This window comes from Paramisgurnus dabryanus, chromosome 8, assembly GCF_030506205.2.
Source record: "Paramisgurnus dabryanus chromosome 8, PD_genome_1.1, whole genome shotgun sequence".
Lineage (NCBI taxonomy): Eukaryota > Metazoa > Chordata > Actinopteri > Cypriniformes > Cobitidae > Paramisgurnus > Paramisgurnus dabryanus.
In genome coordinates this window covers 24,862,510-24,890,183 of record NC_133344.1, presented here as the reverse complement: position 1 = coordinate 24,890,183, position 27,674 = coordinate 24,862,510, and the positions used below count along the sequence as shown (strand labels likewise).

At 42.8% G+C, this 27,674-nt stretch overlaps 1 protein-coding gene across 2 annotated transcripts in view; it reads right to left on the bottom strand.

The window, feature by feature from the left end:
- The window catches only part of kmt2a (lysine (K)-specific methyltransferase 2A), a 33,091-nt gene extending 6,744 nt beyond the window's left edge, over positions 1-26,347 (bottom strand). The window contains exons 1-26 of one of the 2 annotated variants that reach the window (XM_065281187.2): positions 25,942-26,347; positions 16,197-16,263; positions 12,472-15,776; positions 12,198-12,375; positions 11,892-12,117; positions 11,740-11,801; positions 11,181-11,654; positions 11,014-11,084; positions 10,701-10,931; positions 10,468-10,614; positions 9,693-9,788; positions 9,455-9,575; positions 9,264-9,377; positions 8,990-9,174; positions 8,716-8,889; positions 8,464-8,574; positions 8,293-8,366; positions 6,549-6,751; positions 6,128-6,228; positions 5,879-6,016; positions 5,561-5,719; positions 5,342-5,459; positions 5,016-5,094; positions 4,780-4,937; positions 4,557-4,694; positions 12-4,470 (exon numbers count right to left, since the gene is read on the bottom strand). In XM_065281187.2, the coding sequence (XP_065137259.1) occupies positions 12-4,470; positions 4,557-4,694; positions 4,780-4,937; positions 5,016-5,094; positions 5,342-5,459; positions 5,561-5,719; positions 5,879-6,016; positions 6,128-6,228; positions 6,549-6,751; positions 8,293-8,366; positions 8,464-8,574; positions 8,716-8,889; positions 8,990-9,174; positions 9,264-9,377; positions 9,455-9,575; positions 9,693-9,788; positions 10,468-10,614; positions 10,701-10,931; positions 11,014-11,084; positions 11,181-11,654; positions 11,740-11,801; positions 11,892-12,117; positions 12,198-12,375; positions 12,472-15,776; positions 16,197-16,263; positions 25,942-26,187 (11,435 nt within the window). In that variant the 5' untranslated portion in view covers positions 26,188-26,347. The remainder of the gene's footprint in view (positions 1-11; positions 4,471-4,556; positions 4,695-4,779; positions 4,938-5,015; positions 5,095-5,341; positions 5,460-5,560; positions 5,720-5,878; positions 6,017-6,127; positions 6,229-6,548; positions 6,752-8,292; positions 8,367-8,463; positions 8,575-8,715; positions 8,890-8,989; positions 9,175-9,263; positions 9,378-9,454; positions 9,576-9,692; positions 9,789-10,467; positions 10,615-10,700; positions 10,932-11,013; positions 11,085-11,180; positions 11,655-11,739; positions 11,802-11,891; positions 12,118-12,197; positions 12,376-12,471; positions 15,777-16,196; positions 16,264-25,941) is intronic. The other variant, XM_065281188.2, reaches the window with a different exon arrangement.
- Between the last annotated feature and the right edge of the window lie 1,327 nt (positions 26,348-27,674).

Here is a 27,674-nt window from a genome sequence, read left to right as displayed (position 1 = left end):
CAGTTTCTTACCCTGTAAAAGTTAAGATTTGGATTGCAGAGGTGTCCACAGTTAGCGTATCTGAATGAAGTCCTTTATGCTTCTTTCCACTGCTCTTATCTGAGCTCGGTCGTTGCCTTTTAGCTTTTTGCTTTCCTTTCCCAACAGCTGTGGAGGCACCACCAGCAGGTGACTTTAAGGATTGTTGCTGTTGTGGTGGGCGCGAGATGGGTGAGGTTCGTGAGCTCTGTGTCAGGACTCCAAGCACATGACCTTTGCTCAGGTCTTGAGTAATGGGATTAGGAGCAAGAGGCACCTGACCTGTTGAACTTGCACTTGGGTCCGCAGATTTATCTGCTAAGACCCGACTGAGTGAATGTTGGAGATGAACATTGCCTTCTTTGTCCACCTGCTGGTTGACAGACATGCTTATGCTTTGGTTTGGGGGAAAAACACAGATGCTGCTGGCAATGGACGTTTGGGCAGGATTAGTAAGATGAGACATCATCTGAGGTCCTGAATGAAGAACCATCTGTTGCTCTGGAAGGCCCAGGTTGTGAGGGTTGGCTTTGAGCAGGTTGCTTATAGGTCCGGTGATATCAGTAGAGCTGATGAGGCCCGGGGCACTAAGTGATACAGAGCTTGCTCCCAAAAAGTTTCCAGGTGCACTTGAAGGCACCGACACCACATTCAAAACTGACTGATTTGGGTTAAGCCCTGACACAGTACATGGCAAGAGGTGAGCCGAAGAATCGTGTCCCAACATACCAGGCTGAGCTGTGGTTGAAATGGGCATGGACTGTGGTAGAAGAGTAGGCTCCAAATACATCACACCCGGCTTTGGTCGTTTTATAATATTGGGAATTTTGCGATGAGGTGTGGAAGGTGTGGTTATGGTTCCCAGTTCCACCAGGCCAGGCTGAGCAGGGATTCCTGTAGTGATCTGTGCCGGTGAGAGGTTTATCAGAGTCATATTGAGCCCAATATCTGAAGGAGCAAGTGTGGGCTGGCTCTTCGAACGTGCCTGTTTCTTGTTTTTATGAGTGTTAAGACGTGAAATGCGTTTCTTGCCTTGAACAGAGGGAAGCATTGTAGGGGTCGAGATGGAGGAGGCACTAGATACCATAGCAACACTATCATGTCGTTGTCCCGCCTCGGTCACACCAATTTGGGAATCGTGAACACCTATGAGGAGGCCTGATGTGGTGCTTGGAATGACTTGTTGGAAACCTGTCTGTGCGGTGCTAGTGAAGGCATGGATTTGGGGGTGATGAGAAATGGGCACTAATCCTTTACCACCAGCTGGGAAAATGGACTGTGAGGTGGAGATGCCAGCACTGAGGCCAGTCAAAACAGGGGCACTGGTGTTCATAACACCTGTCCCACTAACAGATGGTGCAATCTGAATCTTTTGAGTTACACCATTGGGAAGGGTTTGTAATACATAGAGGGGCTGCAGATGCTGGTTTAGCACTATTAATTTCTCTGGGCCAGGCTTTAATTGAGAGGCTGTAGCTTGAACAGCAGAGCTCGCAATCGGAGCAGGACCTGAGCTAATCGTAGCAGCAGGAATGAACTTTTGACTCTGGAGAGCCACGGTGGGTGAGCTAGGTAAGCCCGGTGTGCTAGTAGCTCTTGTCAGATCTTGGCTCCCCGTTTCTCCCACAGATGTGACTCCAGGACTTGCAATATGGTCGCCATCAATGCGTGCAGGAATAAAATGTTCTGGAGTCATGTGACCATCTGGAACATGGGAATCTCCACAGCTGTCCTGTGGGCTTTTGTTTGATACAGTAGACCCTGTTCTCGTTTTTTTCACATTTTTCTCATCTTCCGGTTCCTCTGTGGCAAGAGCCAACATGGAGCGCTCTGAAGACTCAGAGATGAGTGAGCCATGGTTCTGGTTATTTATCGTTGGACTCCGAGTTGTTAGAACAGAGAGGTCGGAGGGCAGCTCGAGAGGAAGACCATACGACTCTCCAACAGCAATTGAAGTGTTCACCCCACTTTCTACAGGTTCAGTACTAGGCAATGGTTGAGTAAAATCTTCAAACAGCATATCCTTTCTTTGGTTAACATCCACATAACTCTCATCTAAAGAGAATGGTTCAGCAGATGGTGTTTCTGTCTGCTGTCCTAAAGCCTGCATTGAGGGAGTATTCAGCACAAACTCCATAATATCAGAGGGCAGGATGTTACCGCAGTCATCACTGTTGTTATTATCAGAATCAGACTTGAGGAGATCAGTGGTGAGGGACAACTGAGAATCAAGGGGGTCTTGCCCTTGTGTTTTCACACTCGCTAATGGAAGACAGTTATCCTTCTGATTTTTACGACTACCACCACCTCCACTTGTGGTATTCTCTGCGTCTTTCCCAGAGTCAATACTTAATTTGTCAGCTCTTTCTTTAGCCTTCCTCTTTGTAGAGCTTTTATGAGTAGATGAAGTAGTGGCGGTAGTTGTACTGCTGCTAACGTCACTCTCTGAACCATCATCCACACCATCCAGCTGACCAATCTGTTGCAGTTCCAAATTTTTGGTTGCCGTTGACACCTCATCACTGTCATCTTCCTGCTCCTTTGCCTGATCTCTCAAGAACCTGTGGATTTGCGACCCTCTTCCTAAACACTGATCAATACCAGCAATTGGTGGAAGACCAGAGCTAGGGTTTATAATAGTGCGTGTGAAGTTATAATAGTATGTGTCCTTGTTAGAACCAATTCCTCCCTCTTCATCCTCTCCACTGTCTGCTGAAGAAGATGTGCTCATATCATCTGCTCCATCTACTTGTCCTTCAGCTGAACGCTTGCTGCTTCCAGTCCGCTTTCTCATGGAGAATTCCCCACTGCTATAAAAGGGTATGTCTTCCTCACCGTAGGATCGCACACCATAGAAAGGGGTTAGTCCAAAGAACATGTTTGACCGTGCACGGGCGCTTCGCCTAGGGTATCTGCGCTTTGCCGAACCTGCTGAACTGTCACTGTCATCCTCATGATGTTTATCAACACTGCCTTCATCTTCCAAATTATGGTCCTCCCCTTCATCAGCACACCGGTGGTCCATAAGATGCTCCTCTGAAACATCCGGATGGATATGGCTGTCTGACTCAGAGCTCTCCGAGCTTGCAGACGGGGAGAAAACCATTGCTCGAGAGGACCTTCTTTGGGGTCCATGACTGCCAGGGTTAACAGAAGTGAATGGATTTGTAGTAGGGGAAATGCTGACAGCTTTGGTTCCATTAGGATCCATTTTCTGAGACATCAGTGGCAGTCTCTCTGTGGGTTTCTTTTCAACTGGAGCAACTTCCTTACTTGACTTAGAGTGTATGTGTGGTTGCCTAATACCTCTCTCTACTACACCTGCTTTTGTCTGAATAGACTCCAATGCTGAACTATGCTTTTTCGCAAGGCTAAATCTCTCTTTGGACTTTATTGGCTTTTCCCCTTCCTTCTGATGAAATTTATTAACTTCCACTGTGCCAGAAACTTTATTACTGCTCAGTGCTGTGGGTTTATTGCTACTGTTTTGTGCAGCTGGACCTTGAGCTTGCGTTTTGACATTACTGCTTTTAGAGTTGCTTTTATGAACTGTGTTTCTGTTTTGTGGAGTTTCTTTTCTTTCTTTTGAAACATCTCTGGTCACATTTGTTTTTGCTTTGGAGTGTTTTTCTTTGGTGCTAGAAGTTCCATGACTAGCAACCATGGCAGGACCTGCCTGGAAGCCACGCTTTATGTCCTCCTCTCCCACCTTGGCACCAGATGTCCAGAGAGGCTTCATTGCTGCTGCCGGAGTTGGGCCGGACACATAGTCGTGGGACTTCCTACCTCCACTTTTACTGTAAACCGACTGAGGCAACCCAGTTTTTCCTGTGTCTTTTGATGCAGTCACTGTTGTCACATTTCCTTCCTTGACTGGATTAGCTTTGTCTTTTGGAAGGGAGGCAAGTGGATGACTGGATGTAAACGTGGCTCCAGCTGGAAGATCAGTATCTTTTGTGGCTTGTTTGCCTTTCTCTGTTCTGAGACTGCCACTTCCTCTTTGATGTCCAGTCAAAACTGCAGTTCCTAGAGGTGGTGAAACCTGACTTACAGTTGCTGGTTGTGATGATTTTAAATCGTCAACCTCTGAATGCTTTTTGGTTACTTCTCTGCCAACTTCTACTCGTTCAGTGAAACCGAAATTGAGTCGACGTTGTGCTCCACTGTTTATTGCATTTGCCTCTCGACTGTGGTTTCTTTCTCCAGATGTTGCCCTTCCTGTTTCCATCTCTCTGCTTACAGGTTCCTTAGCAGTTGTAAACAGGGCGATGGCAGATGGATTACCTGTACCAGAAACGGTGCCTCCCTGTGGAGGGAGGGAAACCTTTTGCCTAGGTGGTTGAGGGGGGACAGAAGAAGTGCTGTGTCGACGAGATCCGATGCTTCGTAGATTGGAGCTCAGCAAAGGGTCCCCCACAGTCACAATCTCATGGGTTGACCTGGTAAAACCATCTAAAAAAACACACACAATATAGCATTTAACATGTGTTTTAGATACAAAAATAAAACAATTTAAAATGTATTTATGTATCTAATACCTGGGGATGGAAGTGGTCTGGTAGTGGGAGAACGATGACATGGTGGGTAGCTGGGGTGTCTGTTTCTAAAATAAACCCTTGGTTCTGGTTTGGAAGGCACATTCTGTGGTTTTATGGAATCTGTGGGTCCAGGCAAAGCTACGATGTTAAGAAATCATAAATGTTTTAAAAGCAAAACAAACATTTGAATGAGGACCAATAAATGTTAAATTAAGCTTATTACCCAGTACAGGTGGAGGACTATGAGCCACTGTGTGGTTCTCCTCTTGAACTGCTAAGTTATTTATATTTTCAGTCATAGAGGATCGGCACACCAGAATTCTGCACTTATAGACGCAACGTTTGCGGGCATCCAGCGTACTCCAGTAGACCCTTGAGCATCTGGAAAAACAGAACAAAGTATTAGGATACATGACCATTTTATTTTACTGCATATACAAAAAAATATTTTTAACTTACTGATATCCCACAGGAAACAGCTTCTTTTCGCAATCTGACAATTCTGTTAGCATACCCAGACAGTCAATCGTCATAGACCCTACAACAAAAAAAGAGACATTACTTTTTAGAGTTTTCAGTGCTTTGTTCATTATTAATTACTAATACACCATTTAAAGCAGTTGTTCCCAATCCTGGCCTCAAGTACCCTCTCCCAGAATGTTTTAGATGTCTCTTTATTTAACACACCTGATTTAGGTGTTTAAAATAAGGAGACATCTAAAACTTTCGGAGAGGGGGTACTCGAGGACCAGGATTGGGAAGCACTGCTGTAAAGTAATACAGACCTATCATCATGTGAATGTTGTTTGGTTCAAGTCCATTAATGAACTTCTTTCTCAGACTGATTCCCTCAAAATCCACAAGGACCCTCCGAGTCACTTCAAAGCCTGACTCTGGCACCACCTGTAATATAGGTTTGTTACTTGCAATAAATCCAACACATTGCAACACAGACATCAAATCATTAATCCATTACCTGCTAACTAATGTACTTAATTTCTTACCTCTCCCTTTATCAGAGCTCTGTGACGCTGACAGTAAACTTTCTTGTCCTCTAAAAATGCGCACTGCTGCTGACGTGCACACATGAAGTGGTAGTTACTGGTACACGAGGTCAGGCAACAACTCACTGTGGCTCCAAGCTTGTGACAGTTCTCACAACGCTGAAATAACAAAGCATCATGCAGTCTATTTTATGGGGAATAACTGTCAAAGCATTTTTAATAGGCCTATTCCATAACATAAAATACATAAGTGGTATATTATAGCATTCCAACTCAATGAACAAACATGACACATGGCATATGGCTGAGATTGCGTACCAGCTGTTTGCCTCGGCTGACTGCCATATGGACATTTTTGAGAGAGCCATCAACATCCTCAAACACTTCTGCTGACCACAACGCACAATTCACATGGGTCCACTCATTCTGACCAATATAAAGCAATCTCCCACAGTCCTGCAAAAAAAAAAAACACAAAGTCTGGTAAAAAAACATGGCTAGAAAACAGCATAATCAAAAACCTGCATCTGTACGTGCCATTGTGTTTTTGGGAGAAAGATGACTCACATTTGTGTTCGCATCTCCATAATTCAGACAAAGTGCACACAGTCTGTTGTCACTGACACCAGGGGGAGTAGGGTGCTCAATGCAGTCTTCATGACTCAGGTCTGAACACAAAAGAAAATCTGGGGTCACTATAAAAACATTTTAACCATCACATCTCTGTTTATATACCCCCCCCCAAAAAAACCCCATCTAATTTCTTTCCTGCTAGAAAATAAATTGCACATCCTCACATTGTTTTAAACCTATTTGATTCAAGAGCTATATGATTTTTGAGCTTTCCCCAAACTGAATGTCTAAGTCCAAGATGAATAAAAAAAGTGCAACCAGTAAAGTGGCACAACATTTTATCACAGAAAAACAACAAACATGAGCAATTGTTAAAAATCTTCAATTATTTTTTTAATTATTCAATTATTTTTACCTTTGATAAGCTTGGGTGGTGGTGGAGGTGGTGTTGGGGCGATCAGAGAGTCAGGTTCCCCAGGAGCTTTAGGTCGAGGAGCAGGAATGATCTTTTTCATGAGAAGAGGCTGCTCAGCCCTGGCTATCTCCTCCCTCTCCTGCCACTGTGCGTAGTTGTGGTCCAATGATGGGGGCAGCACAGCATTTGGAAGTAGTCCACTACTGCACAGAGGCAAAACACTGCACAGTTATCCAATATCTTTCTAATTTAAAATTAATTTAACATGCCTGGCACATGGAAAAAAGTCACTGATATATCTTCATTCAGAAAACGGGAACCTTACATAATCTGATTGAACATGATATAAAGACTTGTGTTAGAGCATACAAAGACTAAAAGCGTACAAGTGTTTGTTGTAAAAGAAAGTAATAGGCATTGTGTTTTCTCTTTTGAAAAGTATTCAATGTCTGGCAAACAAGGACACCAAAAAAGTCCACTGTTTTAAATAATTCATAGTAACAAATGAAGTCTACAAACAAGCAAACCAAAGGGCAACCACAAGACTAAAGCACCCATATGTAATGTGACACTGTCTGGTAACCACAAACAATGGAACTAGACCATACAGGCTGCATTCTCTATGGAAAGGTAATGTCTCTGCCCTACAAGATAACAATAAATAGATGGACAACTGATCATGAGCTTCACAATTGTAATACCTCATCTGCTAGGTAAAAGCAATACTCCAGCCAAATCGATTTACTCACCCTCAAGCAATTCGAGAAACGCATCCATCATCTTTCAGACGAACACATTTGGATTTATTTTAGTAAATGTCCTTGCTTTTCCAAGCTTATAATGGTAGAAAACAGGGATAAACCCCAACAAACGTGCATTCATCCTTCACAGAAGTAATCCACGATGATCAGACAGCCAAAGACTTTTGTTTGTAATTGATGCGATTTTGTAAGAAAAATCAACATTTTAAACATTATAAACTATAATAACTAGCTTCCGATAACGGCGCCATCTTGGACTCACACGATTCTCTGTGCAACTTACCCATGGCAACCAATACTCACTATGCAAAAACTCACCACGCTGTCGGAGCCGATGGTGTAGTGGATGGTGATCCGACACATGGTGCAGATGCACTTCTGGCGACTCGAGTTTGAATCCCGGCTCGAGGTCCTTTGCCAATCCCATACCGCTCTCTTCACCCTATACTTTCCTGTCATCATCTTAATTACTGTCTATCCAATAAAATCTAAAATGGCCCACAAGAAAACCTTTGAAACTCACTAAGCAAAAACTCTTGAAAAATCGCAAAAATCCAAGATGGCGTCATTACCGGAAGCTAGGTATTAGTTTATAAAGTTTGAAATATGGATATTTTTCCTTACAACATGACATTGATTACCCGCAGAAAACCTTTATTAACTCCTTGGAGCCATGAGGATTACCTCTGCAAAAGATGAATGCACTTTTTAAAGTTAGAAGTTGTTCCCTGATTCCCGTTTTCGACATTCACTTGAATAACTCCAAATGTGTTGGTCTGAAAGATGATGCACATATTGCTTGAGGGCGAGTAAATCATGGGGTTATTTTGATTTGGCTGGAGTATCCAATTTATTTGTCTCACTGTTCTTTTGTAAGTCAAAAAAAGTTCTTTGTGAAAATTTATAACTTTTAAAAGGTACAAAGTCAAAATGAAGATCCCAAACAAACACACAATATTAAATTCACAGTCGAAAATACTCACTTGGGAGAGACTTTGCGTGTCTCCCAGATTTTGGACTCCTTCACGCTAAACCATGGAAAAATCCGCTCCATTTGCTGTAACGAATAACAGTGACAGTGCCATTAACAACAATGAAGTGGGTGTTCAAGATGCTGAATTGTCAAAACTGTGTGTCCACTAGCTTTATCTTACCCGAATAAAGAAATACTTGATCATGCTGTTTGCTCTTCTGCTCTCTATCTGACCTCCATCCGAATTGAAGGCTGTCTGAATGATTTTCACAATGTCATCACTGAACTCCAGCTAAAACAAAGAAGCAGAAAATAAAACCTGGTTCACTCATATAAGTGACCTGTATCTGAAACCCACTACATTAAAGGATCAAACAGCAATTGGCAAACATTATTAATATATGCATTCATAAGGCGATACTCAGATTCTTACAACGGATTTATAGCATCCTGATTCCATTTTCTTCTCCACAGACTGCAAATCAAGAGGTGAATCATTTGGTGGCGAGACCTCTGTTAAGATGGGCGGGTCAGGACCCTCGGGGGAACGGCGTGAGGGAAGGCTCTCTTCGGTCTCTGGGTTCAGCTCAGGTGGTTTCATAACAGCCTGAGACAAAGATAGTAAAGTCATCTGCAAATTATGAAGTAAAACAAGGCTTGTTTGAACACCTCTGTTTGGTCATTTTTAGTAGTACATGGATGCTCACCTGTCTGTAGCGAAGCAGGTGTGTGGATGTGCGAGAGTTGAGCAGGGCAGTAAGAACCTGCCGCATAGATTTCTGAATTTCCTTCTCCAGGACATCACGCCACTCAGCAGGATGGTGCTCAGTGCAGTTTGTGCAGGTATAAGCCACATTCTCCGGCAGGTTAGATAGGACCTCATACATATCATCTACATAAAAAAGTATAAGATTATATTTAAGATTAAGCATTTAAGTTTCCAAAGCTGTAATGTATCTACAAAACTACAAGACAACTTACCGGTTAAACTTTCACATTTGGCATGAACCCAGCAATCACACTTCCTGCACTTTATCATTTTGCTTTCACAGTCATCATCCTCAGAGCACTTATTACAGAGCGGACAGAAGTTACCTGGAAAACAAAACAAATTGATTACTCAAATTTACTTGGCAAATACAATAAAAAAAAAAAGAGTGACCTGTACTGACCTTTAGAAACATGTTTGGCACAGTCATGACACAAAGAGAAATCATGTGACCACTGGGCATCCCAAGCCTTCCCTGGTTTAGTTGCCCCACAACTCTTACAGCACACACATTTGGTGCAAATCTGTGGCAGAAGGAAAACTAGTTATGGCCAAATGCAAAAATACCAGATGTAACCGAAATCTGAGGTTAAGTGTGTGTGTGTGTGTGTGTGTGTGTGTGTGTGTGTGTGTGTGCGTACCCAGACTCTTTTCTTCTTAGTGGGTCTGGTAGGGTGGTTGGGTCCCAGGCACTCAGGGTGAAAGCTGTTTCGGCACTTGTCGCACTCTAGTAGTTGCTAGAGGATGTCAAGAATAAAACTATCAACTTAGTTGCATTTAAGGTGTTTGCCTTAAATTAAGATATTTAATATTAGTAATTTCTGGAGGCTTTGAGACCATCTACTTAAGGAAAAATAAGCTTGCAAACGGTTTTCCATTGCAACCAAAGTGTCCAAATTCATAAAAGCAGACATCTATTTGACTATTTTAGCAGCACACACCAAATGAGGACATTCCATAGATGTTGTTAAAAATCTAGCCACAAAATTTAAGATGGGGATACATTTTGATCCAAGCTAGCTGACTCATGGTTCAAATATTGAGTTTTTTCATTATCTTTTATCAACTCCATCTTAATGCACCATATCGTTATGGATCTTACGGTTACAGAACTAAGCTATGTATTGTGTTAACATCATGAACTGCAGATTCAAAACCTTTCCTCGTCCAACAACGTATTCCTCTTAAATTAGGTGTGCTTAATGTTGGAACAACTTCATAATTCCAATACTAAGTCCTCTGGCATGTCAGCTGTCACCCATATGAGTTTAATTCTTAAAAAGAGAGCTTTAAAAAAGTTTTGTAATTATTTCAGTGGCCTCACCTAAAAATTTCCAGTTTAAAAACACTATTAGCTATTAGTCTCTGATCTACAAGCTATCATAAATGTAATATTATATGTAAATGAACTCTTACTTTGGTTTTCTGGTACTTCCGGCCACACACATGGCAAAAGCGACAACGACGGCAACACCAGTTTTCCCACTGCTCCTCATGGGGGCGCTCTGTCTCTCCCAGGCAGAAAAGATGAAAAGGTTCACAACACACCTGGCAGAACACAAACTGAAGACAAAAAGCAATTAAGTATACATTTCCACTTGTGTTTTCTTTCATTTTTAGACACCAATCAAAAACAGACGACGACCCACCTCTACGTTTCCACTGCTGGCACAAAGAAAGCACACCACCCGAGGGGTGATTGGCACAGAGGTGAGAATGCTGAGACCACCCATCTCCCAAGCATTCTCAATATCATAGTCCTCCTTGAAATCTACTCGAATTCGATGCACTCCATCGCAGGGTGCTTTCTGCTTGGTGGTGCCCCTAGTCGAGGGAGTGCTTTGGGAGTTTAAAGTACTGCTGTCAGGTTTGGTTTGTATCTGTCGAGGACAAAAACATCCTTGCATTAATTAAAAGAGTTACGACAAAAATCAAACAAAACTGCCTGGAAGTTTTGCTTGCCTTCTCTTTTAGTTTAGACTTGGGTGGTTGAACACATCGAGTGGTTTGTTTCTTTTGCTTTGCTTCAGATGCTAGAAGATGAGACATGATATTTAAACAAATCAGGCTTTTTAAGCCAATTTACCAACATTAAATAATACACAATGCGTTTCTTGGCAACTCCTTACCTGTGTCTACGGCAGGGCTGGGTTGACTTTGCTGCTGAGATTTCTTCTTAGCCTCACCAGGCTGGGACTTTGAAAGGCCTTCCTTTTTTGCTGGCACTTGGCTTTGCTGCTGCAAGGATTGCTGGGATTGTAATAGTGGAGAAGAAGGGGCAGCATGCAGAGAAGTGGATGATGGACTGGCTTGCTGTTTTCTCTCTTTTCTGGGGGCTGAGCTTGCCTGAGACTGCTTGGGGTCATCAGAAGGAGAGAATGGAGCATGCTTTGGGGAGGAAGCTGGTGAGGATGGTGATGTGGGCTGTGTTTGCTTTTGTCTGTCCTCTCCTTGGACAGGTGGTGGAGTTTCACTTTTCTTACGAGGGGGGTCATCCTTTGGAGAAGGGGCTGGTTTGGGGCTTGCTTCAGAACACTGTGATTTCACACTGTGATGTGCATCCTTTTTTTCAGACAACTTATTTCTCTTCTTATCCTTTTTACCTTTAGTTAACGCAAAAAAATAACTGAAAAATTGCACATTTGAGAGCATATCTGGTTTTTGAAATAGTATTCTCAGAAAAATTACCCTTTGCCTGCTTCTGAATAAACTTTGACGGCATCCACTGCAAGTTCTGACATTTCCTTACTCTGTGACAAAACAAGCACATGCATGTTAAAGCTTTCTGGAAATTACAAAGCATTTGACAGTATAGTGCAGTATACAAATTTCACACTTACTTGCAGCATTGCTTTTTAATATTGCGTCCCCCAAATTTGGGCTTATCCAGGCAGTTAGTGCAGACCCCACAGTCATTAGGGACCTGGCAGCCTGGACACTGCCCGCAGCGTCGAGAGCGCCGACCCTTTTTTGGTGGGGCCTCCTGGACCATTTTCTGCCTTGTTATTGGCTTAATGGGAGGTGTATGTGGCTCTGCCTCCTCTGATCCCGCAACTGATGATTTGTCTGTTAAACAGCATCATTAACGCATTAAATGCAATGACACTTAATTAAAAAATTAAAGTAGCTTTAAGGTGTTTTCTCACCATCATTTCCCATGGAAGACAAGATCTTTTCTCTCTCCTCCCATGGCAAGGCACTAAGGGTAGGCATATCATCTGGGAACACAGCACGGTTGCGACCCAGAGCTACAGCTGCACGACGACACACATGCTTTATGCGTGGACCACGAACTGATGTTTCCGAAGAATCACTCTCCTGATTCTGAATAAGACAAACATGTAAAAAACATTGCACCTTATAAACGCCTTTTGAAAGAAACAAGCAAAACAAAACAAAAAAGACTGAAGAGAAACTTGCCTGCAATTTGGGCTGATCGCCAGACTGTGACTCTCTCTTCTCAATCTTACTGAGCTGAGCTTTAGCCTTTTTCAGCAGTCTTACAACACGCCTGTCTGTGACTGGGCTCCATGTTAGTGATGTGGCTGCAGGGGATTTTTTCATCTGCCCCGGCTGTGTAGGAGCACTTAACCTTTCCTTGTCCTTCTCTCTCTCTACGGGCTCAGTTTCAATACTTTTCTCAGAAGGTCTGCCTTTCTTTGGAAGACGACCCTTGGATGCCAATGCCCCAACTGGCCGCACTGCTGTGGAGTCACTCAGAGAGGCCTCCGCACCAGAATCAACAGTTATGGACTTCTTCCGACCAGGTGTTTTTTTATGGGCAAGATGCTCTTCTTCCAAGAGGCTAGATGTAGAATTAGGGGAAGCCTCTGATGGAAGGCCCTTTCCTCTTTTATCCCAATCTTTCCTTCCATCTCTCTTGTTTTCTTTTTCACGCTCTCTAGCCTTCTCCAGTTCCCTTTCCTTCTCCTGCGGACCAGTGTCTCTATTTGCAGAAACACTCCGCTCCCTTCCTGCTTTTCCAGTAACCACACCAGAAGCTTGAGGATTTGGTGTAAAAAGTGAGAATATCTGTGAAGATGAAGCAGAACTCCCACTCACACCGAGACCTCCGGCTGCTCGTCGCCCATCTGATGCCCCATGGCTTGTCAGGCCAATAGAGCTTGATGGAAAGCTGCTGAAAGCTTGAGTTAAGGCACTAGCAGCACGTGGACTGACTGCAACTCCAGGCAATGGGCTGGAATTACCAGTCACACTTATAGGAACAGAACTGCTCAACATGGATTGTTCAGAAGTGGACTTCCCCATTGGAACTCCTGACTGACTGCTCCTGGTAGTCATGGAGTGTGATGGTGACCTGGGTTGTCCACGGGAGACCCTAGATCCCTTCCTCTTTTTGCTTGATGTTGGTGAGACTTGAAGAGGGGATAGGGAGCCAGGGCTGCTGCCTGAGGAGGATGGGAGGGTGACTGACTCATAGATGCGGGAATGAGCCGCACTCGGAGTGAAGTGAGCAGGACGCAGTAGGGGACTGCGCTTCTGGAGTGGTGTATCAAACCGTGACGATGAATGTTGGTGGTGATTGTGGTGATGATGATGCAAGGGGGAGAAAAGCCTGGTACCAGCCCCAGCTGCTCCACCGGGTGCAGGGAATCCTCCTGGTGCACCACCACCTCCACTAGGGCCTGGAGGCAGGAGCCCCACATCTTCAGCAGTGAGTGGTGGAGGACGAAAGTTGTCAAACGTGGGTTTTCGAATAAGGCCCTCCTTTGCATACTTGGCAGAGGAGAAGTACTTATTATCTGCACATGACAAAGATGTCCAGCGGAAAGTGGGTTCTCGTAAAATGGAGCGACGGTCATGAGACCTGGAGAGTACTGTAGGGTTGGGAAGGAAGTGGGGAACTGAATGTGGCATCATCCACGAAGAGTGGGAATGCTCGGATGTATTGGCTGAAGCTGCCTGTGGAGGCTGTGGAGGGCTGAGAAGAGGTGGTGGGGAGGAGGAGGATGAAGCTGTGGAAGAGGCTTGTTGAGATCCAGACTGTGAAACAGAAGATGACATCAAAACCCCTGTGGCTGGGCTGATGATGGTCTGCTTTCTTCTACTAATCAGACTGCCTCTACCACGTCCCACTAAAGCACCCCTCTTGTGACTCTGACCCCTCCGACCCCGCCTGCTGGGTGCAATCAACACGTGATCTGGCTCTGGCTCAGATGGAGGCGATGGTGGGTGCGAGGCATGGTGCATGCTGGTCTTCGTCTCTCCTTGAAAGCCAGGGGAATGTTCAGGTTCTTCCGAGAGGGCATGGGTGCCCTCAGATGCCTGCGAGTCACAGGAAGAGTCATCAAGGGTTGGACTGCTGGAGCGAGACGACTCACCAGAAGACAGCTGAGAGGAATGCTGTGAAACAGCGCTGGAGCCACATGAGGCTGCACTGCTACTGAAACGTCCATTGCTAGTGCTGTTGTTGCAGCTGCTGTTTAGGAGACCAGCCACACCGGCGGTGGTGCTGGTCGTTGAGACAGGAGGTGGTGGGGGAGGGAGAGTGTCAACAGCAGGCCTTGCCCCTGGTGTGGCAGCAGTTCCACTTGTGACCGGAGTTGTGGAAACAAGAGGAGGGGATGATGATGTTATGGGTTGGGGCACTGAGGTAGATGCCGCCGAGTCCAATCGTGCAATTTTTGTGTGTGGTTGAGTGCTGAAACTGGCCTCATCAATGAACCGCTTTGGAGTCCTGATGATGCGCAAGGACACTGTGCTCACAAGAGGCATAATAAATTGCCTTATGTTTGTTAATTGTGTTCGCCTTCTGTGCCTCCCACCCTCAAGACCTCCAATAGCTTCTTTCTCCAATAGTTTCTTTTTCTGAGCTCCTTTCTTTGCCCGTTGTAGCAGCTGCTTCGCAATTGTGGCATCAGTGCGCTTGGAGGGAGGGACAACACGCACAGGCTTGATATGACGAGGGCTCTGACGTAATCCTAATTGCTTTCCAATTTTAGAAGGCGTTACTGGGTTTACTGTTGGGGGAGAGCCATGGGGGTCTGGGCTAGTGCGTTCATCAGCAGGATGAGAAGCCCTGAGCTTGATATCATGTGGAGTGCTGGGACCCAAATCTTGTACCTGACGGACCCTGTAGGCCTTATGTTTGGCAGTCCCAGGCACAGTGGGGGACAGCTCCTGGACCGAGGAGGCAACGGCAGTCTGAGCAGCAGCAGCAGCAGCAGCCTCAGCTTTGAGGCGTTCAGCAGAAGGCGGTCTGCCCCGTTTTCGTCTTTCCACAACAGGAACTGGGACACCCTTTCTCACAATGGCCTTCAACCTAGACTTCAGTGGGCTCAGTTTGACATCTCTCAGTCTTTTCAGTTTGGTCACCTTGGATTCTCGGCTAATTTTGTGAAACTTTGCTTCAGATCCCTGATGCTGCCCAGACCCAAGCAGAGTTTGTCTTTTCTCCTTGTCGTCGTCGTCCTCCACACTGTCCTTGCGATGTGTGGGACTTGAGCTGCATTCCTGTGTTGCATCCCTACCATGTTCAGGCAATGCATGGCTACTCTGTTGCCAGTTCCTATGGCTGGCAGAAGCAGGAGGGCGGCCTCTTTTTCTTTCTCCAGAGCCTGGGGGTCTCCCTGGTGGTCGTTTGACCTTCTCTGTAGGAGCTGTGGTGACAGGCAAAGAGGCTGTCTCAACACTAGGGCTGACCCTCTGTGCAGCCAGAGCCTTAGGAGGGCGTCCTCTGGGCTTCTTTTCTGGTGTGACAGGACCTGACAAGAAAACAAAAGCATTCCCTTAATGCCTAAAAAAAATAAGAAACTTGTACACATACAACTCTTTCTTTCTTTACACCTTAATTATTTACTTCACAAAGAGAGTAAGCTAGAAAATTCCAATATCTAATTTAAAAATATGTGACCCCACCTGTGAAAACTCAGCTGAAGTCATTCTTTTGTGATTAAATATTATCTATATAAAATCATCCTACCTTATGCAAAGAACATTCTGTGAAAATATAACCTTGCTCAGTAATACTAACGGAGTAAGGCCAAAAATTGAAATGATAAAGATTATAATTACTTAAACTTTTATTCTCCTTACTTCAAACCTAAGATTATGAAACTTTAGCCAGGATTTCATAGACAGGGTCACATATGGGTATTTGTAAAACCAATTAAAAGGTATTTTACCTATCGACGTCCTTCCTGGGCTTTGTATTCTTCTGTCATTGAATGTGTCAAAGCCTCCAAATTCCTCCTACAGAAATAAAACGAAAGAAAAAGACTCAATTAACTGATCAATACTGGCCGGTGTATGTGATTCATCCCTAAGGGTATTTTTCTTCTGAATGAAATACCCTTAACCCTGAACTACAGTTCTGTTTTTGTGCGTATACAAGGGTCAAAGTTTCGTTTGCAATGTGCACTACAAAATTATTGTAACTGTGTGCACCTTGTATATGTAGGTTGCACATGGGTACTGTATTATCAAGTACATAGGCCAGGAGAGGTATCGCAATTTGGCGTAATACGTATGTGCCCAACATCTGCATACACAGACGAGTCAAATAAACGATGCTTTGCAAGGCTGTGTGCGTTCGACCGTGTAAGAAAAAAACAAACTATACTCCAGGCATCAGGAATAAATCTGGCTTTTATGTACTGACTCATAATGACTCCGTTTTTATTACATTCCCATAACTGAAAATGTTAAGGCCAGGAGACCACTCAGTGTTAGTTGATTCTCATTCTGAAACCGTCTACCCAATATTTGTTTGCAGTTCTGGAGTCAAATGTTAAAAAACAAAAATCTATGCAGCCGTTGTCTATAAAGAACTTTTGGAAGCAAGCTTATTTGACAAGACAGTAGATGCGCTTCAACCCTGCTTGTTTGAATTACTTTTAATATTTAATACCCTGGCCTCTACACTCCTGGAAACAAATTTCATTCATTTGTTTAAACCATGATTTTACCACCATCTGTTCAGAACAACGCTTGATAAAGCCTTAAGCCTTACCAATGCATTATGATCCTTTCATCTGTACATCAGGCACAGTAGGAGACTCTCTAATAAGATATATTATCTACATGTATACCTGAAGTTAGAATGAATTATAAAGTTAAACTTACACTTGAACTTGCCCAGCTGTTAAAAACAATAGTCTTTAAAGGCAACCAATTTTGTGTTCGAGCATGTACCAGCTAACAAAAACACCTGTGCTGTGTACTGATGGCTGATATGAACACAGTTCCCTCATTTTTACTCCGGTATCCCTAGCAGCTGCTACCGCTAGGCTGGATGACATCATCGCTGATCTCACTGTCAGGACATCTGTTGCAATGGCCGTATCGCCTGACAACTGCTCCACCTTGGTCACTCAAACTTAGCTAAGCTTTGCAGACGTTCTATGATAGGATTTAATAAAGCTCCAGGCTTTTATCACAGCCTTGTGCTTATCTCACACCTGACACGAGGGGTACAGGGAGGAATGCTGATTACATGGGCCATTTGGGCTCTTGCCTTCCTGATCCAATTCTGTCACAACATTTTAGGTAAGCCATAATTCCAAATCCATTTTTGAAGAACTTCAAGTCAACCACATTTCCCACATTTATCAGATTTTTCAACAGGCTTACAGTGCAGATGATAACTGTAATTACCATCTGCTGTGCAGCTGGGCACACTACATTTTACGTTGTGATAAAAATGTCTTTGCCATTGAAGTGTCCTTGGTTTGAAATAAGTTGTACTCACAAAGACACTCACTAGAAGGCGGCATGCTCTATTTTTTCTATTATGTTCATGTTTAAAAAGGAGTTTATAGCAAAGGATACCTGAAACTAAAGCATACAGGATTTCCTACAAATTTTCTAAACTTGATTGCTTGTATGATTATTCGGTTTACTGGCTAAAGGAAAGCCCTAAATGAAAAGGCTGGGTTCAGATCCACTCGACCGCGCAGGGAAGCACTTCTGGTTGGTGGGGGGGGGGGTGCGTTTTCATAAGGTCATAAAAATCCAGATAAATTTGTTAGCTGACTAATTGACTTGTCAATTGTTGGTCTTGACCCATCGCTATTCACAACATATCAACATGCTAATATATGTGTCACTGTGTCTATTGTCTTTGTAGTTGCTACAGTAAACTATAGCTACTACTATTAGCAAAATAAATTAAATGGGTCTCTTAGTTACAATAAGCACTGACAAAATTTCACTGTGCAGTAGGCCCTACCTCTCAAAAGATGATTAATGTCTGCAAGTCCCTTAAACAGCCTATTGTGTTGCTTTTGTAACCTTGGGAGGGGGGCATTTCATATTCTTTATTTATAGCAGCATGTGGAGCAGCAGCTAAATTCCCTTCGGTCCAGTTTGTAGAACAGATGTCGTCAGAGACTGCACACATACAACTAAAAAAAAAATCATTTTACTAACAAATCCTCATTCAGCTTTAATTTCGACATATGGAGGCAAAATTCTTTTGGGAAGCACTAAAGACCACAATTAAACAACAGTCTGTGTCTTCAGATGATCGATTTTCACAATGTTCATTTCAATTACATCATGCAGTCACAAAACCAAAATGAAAATAATGCTCTGATTCAAGCAATTCCTGTAGTTTTGATTCACTCATTCGGCGGCTCAATTGGTAGAGCCTTGTGTTATTATTGCAAAGGTCATGGGTTCGATTCCCAGGGGACACAAATACTGATAAAACATATTGCTTGTAATGCACTGCAAGTTCCTTTTTGATAAAAGTGCCTGCCAAACAGGTAAATATGAAAGCAAAAGGTAATGCTGAAATAACAAACCAAATACATCATTTACAGATGATAAACTTTTGTTAGTTGTTTTCTTCGTCCAGCTCTAAAAGACTACAGGCGAAGGTATAACAGTAACCACCGTGTACATTTCTGCGACATTTTCGTCATCAGGAGGGTCCGCGCCCAGCCCAAAATTTGAGTGCGCGTTAGGGTTGCCGCTGTCACGTAATTTTCCCACCGGTTAATCAGCGCGTCACAAACCCAGAGATACCGGTGTCACCGTGTGGGAGGGGCTTATAAATGTGCATGCAGACGTGCACATTTTACTTTCACTTTTGAATTACACAACTGTTTAAATGCAGTGCTTGCGTACGCATTAAATCGCGTATGAATTTGCGTGCAATGCAATGCGAGTGTAACAGCTGGTTTACTTAAGTGCTTGAGTCAATGTGCGCAGGTAAATCTCACAGAACCTGCCAGTCCCAAGCAGAGCAACCGGCTACTTCTCCATTAAGCGCTGCTTGAATGATGGGTTTATTATTTTTCTTAATAAAAAACACAAGAACAAAACGATTTCGCTTATATTAAACATTATATATGTATATTATAAAAAAAAAAAAAAAAAAAAAAAAAAAAAAAAAAAAGAGTAAGCACGCGGCTTCTGCCTTCGTCTGGTCAGGCAGCTCGCCTCGCAAACTCTGACAGAAATAAATGAAATCTGACACCTGCTGCTCTGTGATGTGATGCACGTTCAGCTCCGCTGAATTCAGGCAGCAGACACATTCAGTTGTAAGTGTTTGCTCTCTCTAACGAAACTAAATGATTTAATTACAAGAAAATATCAAAACGTCGGTGAAAGACGGTGTCGTGGTGGGCAAGTGATCTAACCGGTGAGAGGCTGAAGCACCGGTTATCACCGTTTCACCGACTATCGTGGCAAGCCTAATGCATGTACAACAACGCATGTGAGAAAATATTGAGACAGGACACTCAACTACAAACAATAACACAAAGGCAATAGACAGCATTCGCGCACACACACAATCGTTTTTCTTCTTTTATTTTCACTTCTTCCAAGAACAGAAAGCTGTGGAGCATTTAAGTTAGAGCCCAACCGATTAATCGTTTTGCCGATTTTAATCGGCCGATATGAGCCTGTCGCGTATAAGCTGCAGATATGCAGCCGATATGATAGTTTCTTACAGCACATTAAATGCTTTTGAAAGATGTAAGTACTTATTTGTCCAGCAAAGTGCGCTCTATTGGTTGCTAATGGCCACCCAGGTCACTCAATGGTAGTGCCACGACCCCTTTCACTTCAGTCAGTCTCTCAGTTCTGGTGGCGGAAGTCACGCGGTGTCTTCACAACAATTTTACACCTGGTATTAAGACACGCTTTGTTCGATTGTATTATAAGTGGACAGGAGAGACACATTCCCATTTACATTTGGTGTTTTAATCCATCTCTTTTGTCCACTTGCGAGTTGTTAAAAATGCAAGCGGGAGAAATGACGCGAGGCAGAGAAAGGATGCGTTTAAACTGACGCGTAGTCTATGGGTGTGGTCATTTTAAAGCAATTGATTAAATAAGCTTGCGCAACTTTACACCCTCCCTATATAAAAGAGGCGGAGAGCAGACGCTTTACTTTTATAAAAGTTTTAAGTCCCGGCAGAACACTGTGGGTTTGCGTCATAAAAACGTTGTGCAGTATATTACACATTAGCCTACATCAGTATGTTGTCAGTCAAGCATTGTTTTCTTGATGGTAAGTTGCTTACTGCAAAAAATTTTTATATATATATATATATATATATATATATATATATATATATATATATATATATATATATATATATATATATATATATATATATATATATATATATATATATATATATATATATATATATATATATATATATATATATATATATATATATATATATATATATATATATATATATATATATATATATATATATATAAACTTTGTTTGCAATGGTGGACCGACTACTTTTCTTCACCTACCCTAAATTTTTTATGTGCTGTAAATGTTGAAATCAGTGGTGCCCTGAAAGCCTGGGAAAGTAATAATGTAAATGAGAAACCACTTGTATTGTGTACATGTCGAACACAGCCATATATACTTTATACAGTATACTTTGTAAGCTGCGCGGACGCGTGTGAACCGGACGTGTAAAAAAGGTATATCTGGCCCTTAGGGCTACCAGAGAAACGATGACTTCATTTTAGATCTGCGGTTGAGCCGAAGGTGACTGAGTACTAGAAAGCTGTGGGCAGTGGAGCTCAAAGTCAGCATGACACCGTGAGTAGTCCTCAATGACAGCTCGACTCTGCCTCAGGCAAACACGCGCACCCTCCTCCACCTTGTGCGTGAGCCACACTGCAAGATGTAAACAACATCCCAACACAAGAGGAAAGGGGGAGGGTTGGGGGTACAGAGCATCATTCTGACCATAAAAGCATGATGCAAAGATGAGGCGAGGTGAAAAGACTTGGTAGCTGACAGCCATGCATGAAAAGATAATCTAAACATTTCACCCACACACTACAAGTTCCCTGACAGTCCACTCCGGCGAAGCTGCTCAATCAACACCCAAGACTTAGATGAAGGGGGAGCGGCGATACTGGGCGAGAAAGTGACACTCGGCATGGCCAAGGCGCCTGAGCACCTGCTGCCAGTGGAGGATGGGGAGGAGGGAAAGTGGCAGAAGAGTGTGTGACATACACACTGTGTTATTCTCAACTTCCTTTATTTGTTTTCTCTCTGTTTTTTCCTTCAAATCACTGGCAAAACATCACAAGAGAAAAAAATAAAAAGTTCCTCACAAATCACTATGGCCCAGACTAAATACGCAAATTTTATTTCAGCCTTGTTTGTGGGAATATCTGTGGAATAAACAAATGCATCTTTAATAAACAAATACACTATGGGTGTAGGATGTGGCGAAGTTCAAGAAATCAATTCTTATAAAGGCTACAAAAAGTTATATACAGCTTCTGTATAGGCCTGTATAAAAAAAACAAGATTACCAAAATATTCCCCAAAAAACATTTAGCCATGCGATCGTAGCCAGAATCAAACCAACATTGCTATTTCTGAAAGGAGCAGATACGGTACTTGTCTGTGCCACCTTTCCTGTAAATAAAAGGTAAACAAACACAATATTTGTTTACATACGCTCATTACATCCTGTACTGAGCAGATGGTCACAAACCCAGGAAAGTTGCACAACATGGCATCTACACTTAGCTTAAGAACTGGGCATTAACTGGCAAACACACCGCAACCTGGCACCGCTCCCTCCCTAGAACGGCACATAATTGCACCACTGTGTGTGCGTGTGGCCACTATAAACACACATAGTTCTATAATCATAGTAAGCCAACATATCCACATCAAGAAATGTACCCAATTATCATCTCTGAACCAAATGATATTTGATATGGAGGTCTTACACCAATTCACTAAACGTTCAGCTTCCAACATGTCCCACTTTTGAGTGTTTGGGAAACTGGAAATGGTGCACTAAATGCACAGAAGCCAAAAACTGACTTCAAACCATCTACTTGCAACCATAGATGACTGAATAACTAAAGAAAAAAGCAACAGCTCATTGCAAAAGCATGTTTCCTGGCCATCTGACCACAAACAAATGCACCTTATGTGGTCACATAAGGTGCATTTCAGTTGCATCAAAATCCCCGGCAAAAAAACGACGATGTTGGGAAACCCCCTTTAATTGAGCCTTTGCTTATTCAAGCCTCTCAAAACACTTTTAAAACACAAAAGGCATAAGGAGAAATTTCCCTTCATGTTATGCAGATCTGATAATGCTCATGCACCCACATTCAAGGCACCCAAAACTGAGAGTTCTGAAACAACATGTTCCAACACCTCACACCCACGCTACTGAGGAGCCGTGGCTTTAAGATACAGGCCTGACAAAAACAAAGATGCGCCTCCTGCGAGGTGTAATGAGAGACATAAATTCAGAGTGAATTGCTCCATGCACTCAAAGGCTGCTGCTGCTGCTCCCCAGACCAAAAAAGCGGGCGGCAAACCCCCTCTGCCTGCCTACAAAAGCAGAATAAAGCCATGGATGGGACGGCCTGTGTCTAATTCCCTCCCCGTGCTGTCCCAGGGGGAGGAGGGCTCGCTCTTCACCCTTTGATTTCCACGTCTGTGCTCTTTCAGCCGCCTGCACTTCTTAAAGGCTGAAATAAAAGCAGACACAAAGCTTCCTGCTATGATCCACACGCTGTCTAGGGGACAGGGCCCTCTCCAGATAAATAGGCCAAACACCTGCTGGACTTCTTTCCTCCGTACAGGCCGCGCCATTCATTACAAACCAGTGGAGCAAAGCATTCATTTGCTGTATCCATTCAACTGCACTTTTGTATGAGGCCTTGATATTGATCCTCATTCTGCTTCTGTAAGCAGGGCTTTACTCTGGACATTAAAAGGCAGGCCAAATGGCGTCCCTCACAAAGAAAAGAGAAGGATGGGGACTTAAACAGGACAACTCCAGAAAGTAACAGTTGTCAAGCAAACAGCCGCAAACTTTTATTTGCACTTCAGATTTTGAGGAGGGAAACAAAATTAAAACATGGTTTAAAAGATCAAAGTGAAACCCCCTTTATCCCCCCCAAAAAAAACACACGGAGGCATTACCTCTATGTAAACATTTTAAGCCATCCAAATGGATTAATGAAGTAGTCTAAGAGGCAGTCATCATCAGAAATAAAATCCTTTTGGGACTCTGTGGGCCTGCGTTGTATTTGGGTCTGATGGGAAGGAGGGGCAGCGTGCTACTGTTTACCGAGCATGCTGCTGGCCTTAGGCTCCTCTGTGAGCTCAGCAGGCTGTGATAAACCAGAACAATCCTACCCAGGCACAACATCCCCTTCTGAATGAAACTACAATGCTGTGTCCGCAACTCGCGGAGCGACTAGCTCCACAGGGATTTTAGCCGTCTGTCTGCCTTCTGGGTTATACTTATACATTTCACAATATTTTTTATTTGGCTGTATATGAGATAACAAATTAATGTACAGAATAAAGATCCTGTAGCTCAGTTGGTAGAGCATTGTGTTAGCAGTGCAAATGTCATAGGTTTGAATCTCAGGGAACACACATACTGATAAAATGTATACATAGCTGAATGAATAAATGTATGCACTGCAAGCCATATCAGACAAGTGTCTACTAACACATACATTTACAGAAGAAAAAACAAAACTGCTACTATAAAACAAGTATATCAATAAAAGCAATGATACATTGATGGACTACGACACACAACATCAAGTCAAGCTATACAAAACAAAAATGTATATTGTATATTCACGAGAGTAAAGCAAATATGGAAATCAGACTGTATATAAGCAAGAGTATAGCGACTAAACGCAGCATATCTCATAAAAACATGCTCTTACATCTGCGCCACGTTTTCAAATGCATCGTTTCTCCTATAGTGCACAACGCGAACCGGAGAATCAAGCGTGATTTGCATGTTTCTCATTCGCGCCCGCTCTCATTTCGATCTCCCCGCGTTTCCGATGCGCAGCGCTCCACTCCCCTCCCACCGCCCCGCTACTCACACCGAGAAACGAAGATGGTAGTTTGTCACAGTACACACCCCCACACATAACAACCTTCGTCAAACGATGCCTATTTATCGCAGATGCCTTTTGCACCGTTTAGAGCTTACATTTGCGCGCATTTGATAAAACACGGGGTTTCTTAAGCCTCGGAAATGATTTGTGGATGCATTTTATGATACTGGTTAGAAATATCTTTTTTTTTCCGAATGCGTACTGCTACTACGCAATACGCGAGAGGGGAAAAAACATGTCCACCTCCCATTTTACCGTGCATCAACGGGTGCTAACGGGCTAACACTCGTTAGCCAACCTCATATCGAATGATAAGGAGATGAAATAAAACAAGTGCAAAATTACATATTTAACACTTTGGGTAACAGTTTGGACGTTGTACAAAACGTGCCACATTCTCCGCAACAAAACCACGTCATGTAGCGTATTTTAATAGCAACACTCTTGATGCTATTAGCATCACCCCTTTCTCAACTAAAGATGTAGGACAACTGTGCATTTTATATAATTGGACACATTCACGGTCTAGAAAAGCATTTAGAAAAAGAACAGTACATCAGCTGAACTTAATATCAACACTTTAAAGTCAAATCAAGTTTAAAAATGCAAACAGTCGTTATGTATCCTGTCTGCGTGCTATAGCTAAGTGCTCAGACAACAACAACCAGCTGGCACAAGGTGTTCAAGTCCAGCTAAAAATCTGCTTGTGCATACTCTCGTAACTTGTTAACGAATACACCCTAACCTGTTAATTAATATTCCTGTAAGCCAAAAGTTGCATTATTTACCACCATCATGCTGAGACTTTTGAATTGTTGTTTTGAGGGGACGCTGCGCGCTAACTCGGGGCCAAATACAGACCGTAAGTCTGTATCAATATTTAATTTATTATAAGTGCAAAACGCGGTTATTATCGAGCAGCTGGAAGATAGTTAAATACCTTTAATGTTAAACTGCAAGCTTTTAAATATCTACTTGTACCTCTGTTAGGCTATTTTGACAACCTGATCGTTAAGTTAAAATATTGAGTATTTCTGCAATATGTCGCTTAAAAAGTGGTTTTCGTAGTGTTAAAAGTACAAAATTTGTTAAACGAAACACACGAGACGTAAAAGTAAAATATGATGAACTCGATGCACCCAGCAGCTATCAAGCTACCCATCTCCATCCTGTCAAAAATGGCTCTAAACTCCAGGGGGGTCCAAAAATAAGATGCCAGATCACCTCAACATAAACATCTAAACCACGGGATCACGGCATATCAGTCGCGAATTATGAGTAACTGTTCGTTTTGATGTGTGCTAGTTAGCAGTTTAGCCTGTCAGTGGTCCTATAGTGAGCTGAGAGAGGGGAAAAACAGCACATGGATGGAGGCATGTGTCTGCTGCGCAGCAAAATAACGCTCCTCTCACTGAACAACTTGCAGCTACAACACGGCCCTCGAGTTATTTTCGTGCTATTTTCAAGTCTTCCGTACTAAATACATAAAGCTAATGCGGAGGCTTACGCTCAAGCCCCGGTCCCGCTTACCTCCTCGCTGCTAGAGCCGCTCGACTCCCCCAAAACATCCCGAAATTTCTGCAGGTTGCCGCCGATGGCAGCGGACACTTGCAACGCAGCGTCGAAACCGGGCCCAAGCCCATTCGCGTTCGGATTAGTCCCCGCGTTATTTCGGAGGGAAGCAGTGACCCGAATTCGGCCAGCTTTCCTCCCGGTGCCCGAGCTGCTGCTCCCTCCGGGCCGAGCAGGGAACCGCCACCGACAGCTGTGCGCCATTTTACACTCTGCCTGCCTGCCCTAGGATCAGGGAGCTCAGTGTGGGCGTGGCCCTGAACGAGAGATTTCAATACAGTGCCGATTCCGTCTAGCGGTCAGAATGAAATATCCATGTTTCGGGGTTAAGGTACCGAGGACCCCGACTTTGCGTTTGTACAAGATCCCATCACAAGAGTACGCACTCAGTGATGTTTTCACGCAGGTTCGTCGGGTATACACACGAGAGAGTGAGTGAGTGAGAAAAAGAGAGAGAGAGAGTGAACTGTACATCAAGTACATAAACACTAAATATGTATCATGCGCTGCTTGGTAAAATTTTATTTGAGCAAACTTTAACAGTGACAACCGGTATTTTAGACGCAATTACATAAAATAAATTAGATGTTAAACATATATTTACACACCCCTCTTATTTTACTTTATGATTCCATTATGAAGCTGCCCTACAATGCAAATTTTTGAGAAGTGCGTCTGTTTTTTTTATTACACATTTTATTGTAATGTTTTTTCAAGAGGTTAGTATAATAATTACAAGTCTGCTCCTCATTCAGAATTTTTTTATTACAATACATAGAATTTTCATCTTTATCCAAGCCAGTAAGCACAATATTTTAATTCATGTAAAATTTGTCTAAAATAAAACATCAATCAGTCATGCATTTATTTATTTAATTGTAGTAAGACCGACGATTTTAGGACTGCAAGTAAACAGAATCATTAGTTTAGTCATCTAGTCTCTGTAGCATTCAATCAGTTATTTTTTAAGGGAACGTTATTATTATTAACTAAAATACTTTAGTTTATAACAGTTTAATTGAATCAATGTTTAAAAGATCCATTATGGCCAATGAGCCTGCTTATGCACAACCCAACAGGAACATTGCAACAGACCCTGAGGCATTGTTTACTTTTGGGGTCAAATCCATTGATTAGGTGAGGTCTTCAGAAAATGAGGAAGCTTTGGATTTTGAAAGACTTAAAATCAACTAAAACTAATTGAAATTATTTCAAAGAACATAAAAATGCAGACATAATCTATATAAGCCTCAATGTCGATAGGTCATTGTTTTGAAACTTTCACGGCTAAAGGACAGCGTCTTATCAGCGTCATCTTTTCAGACGAATTTCAGTAGCAAGGTCCAACCTCTGAGAGCACGCAGTTTCACAACTGTTAACAAAAGAGGCGTGATGTCATTCTGCATGAGATGAGGTCACTAAAACTGTGAGCTCTGACTCAGCAATCAAATTAGTCATCATTTGGGACATATTGCACTGCTAAAAGACACAATAGCTTCTTGTAAAACATAATGGGATAATTCCCAACATTTTAAGAAGAGCTCGATATTCTTAATGAGTCTTGTAAAAGTGCATATTAATATATAAGTTCCCAGCATAAAACATTTATAATGAAAAAAAAAAATTGTTACTGATTGATGAATTGCTGAAAAAACAAAGATTTAACCATGAAATTAAAACATACAGGAATA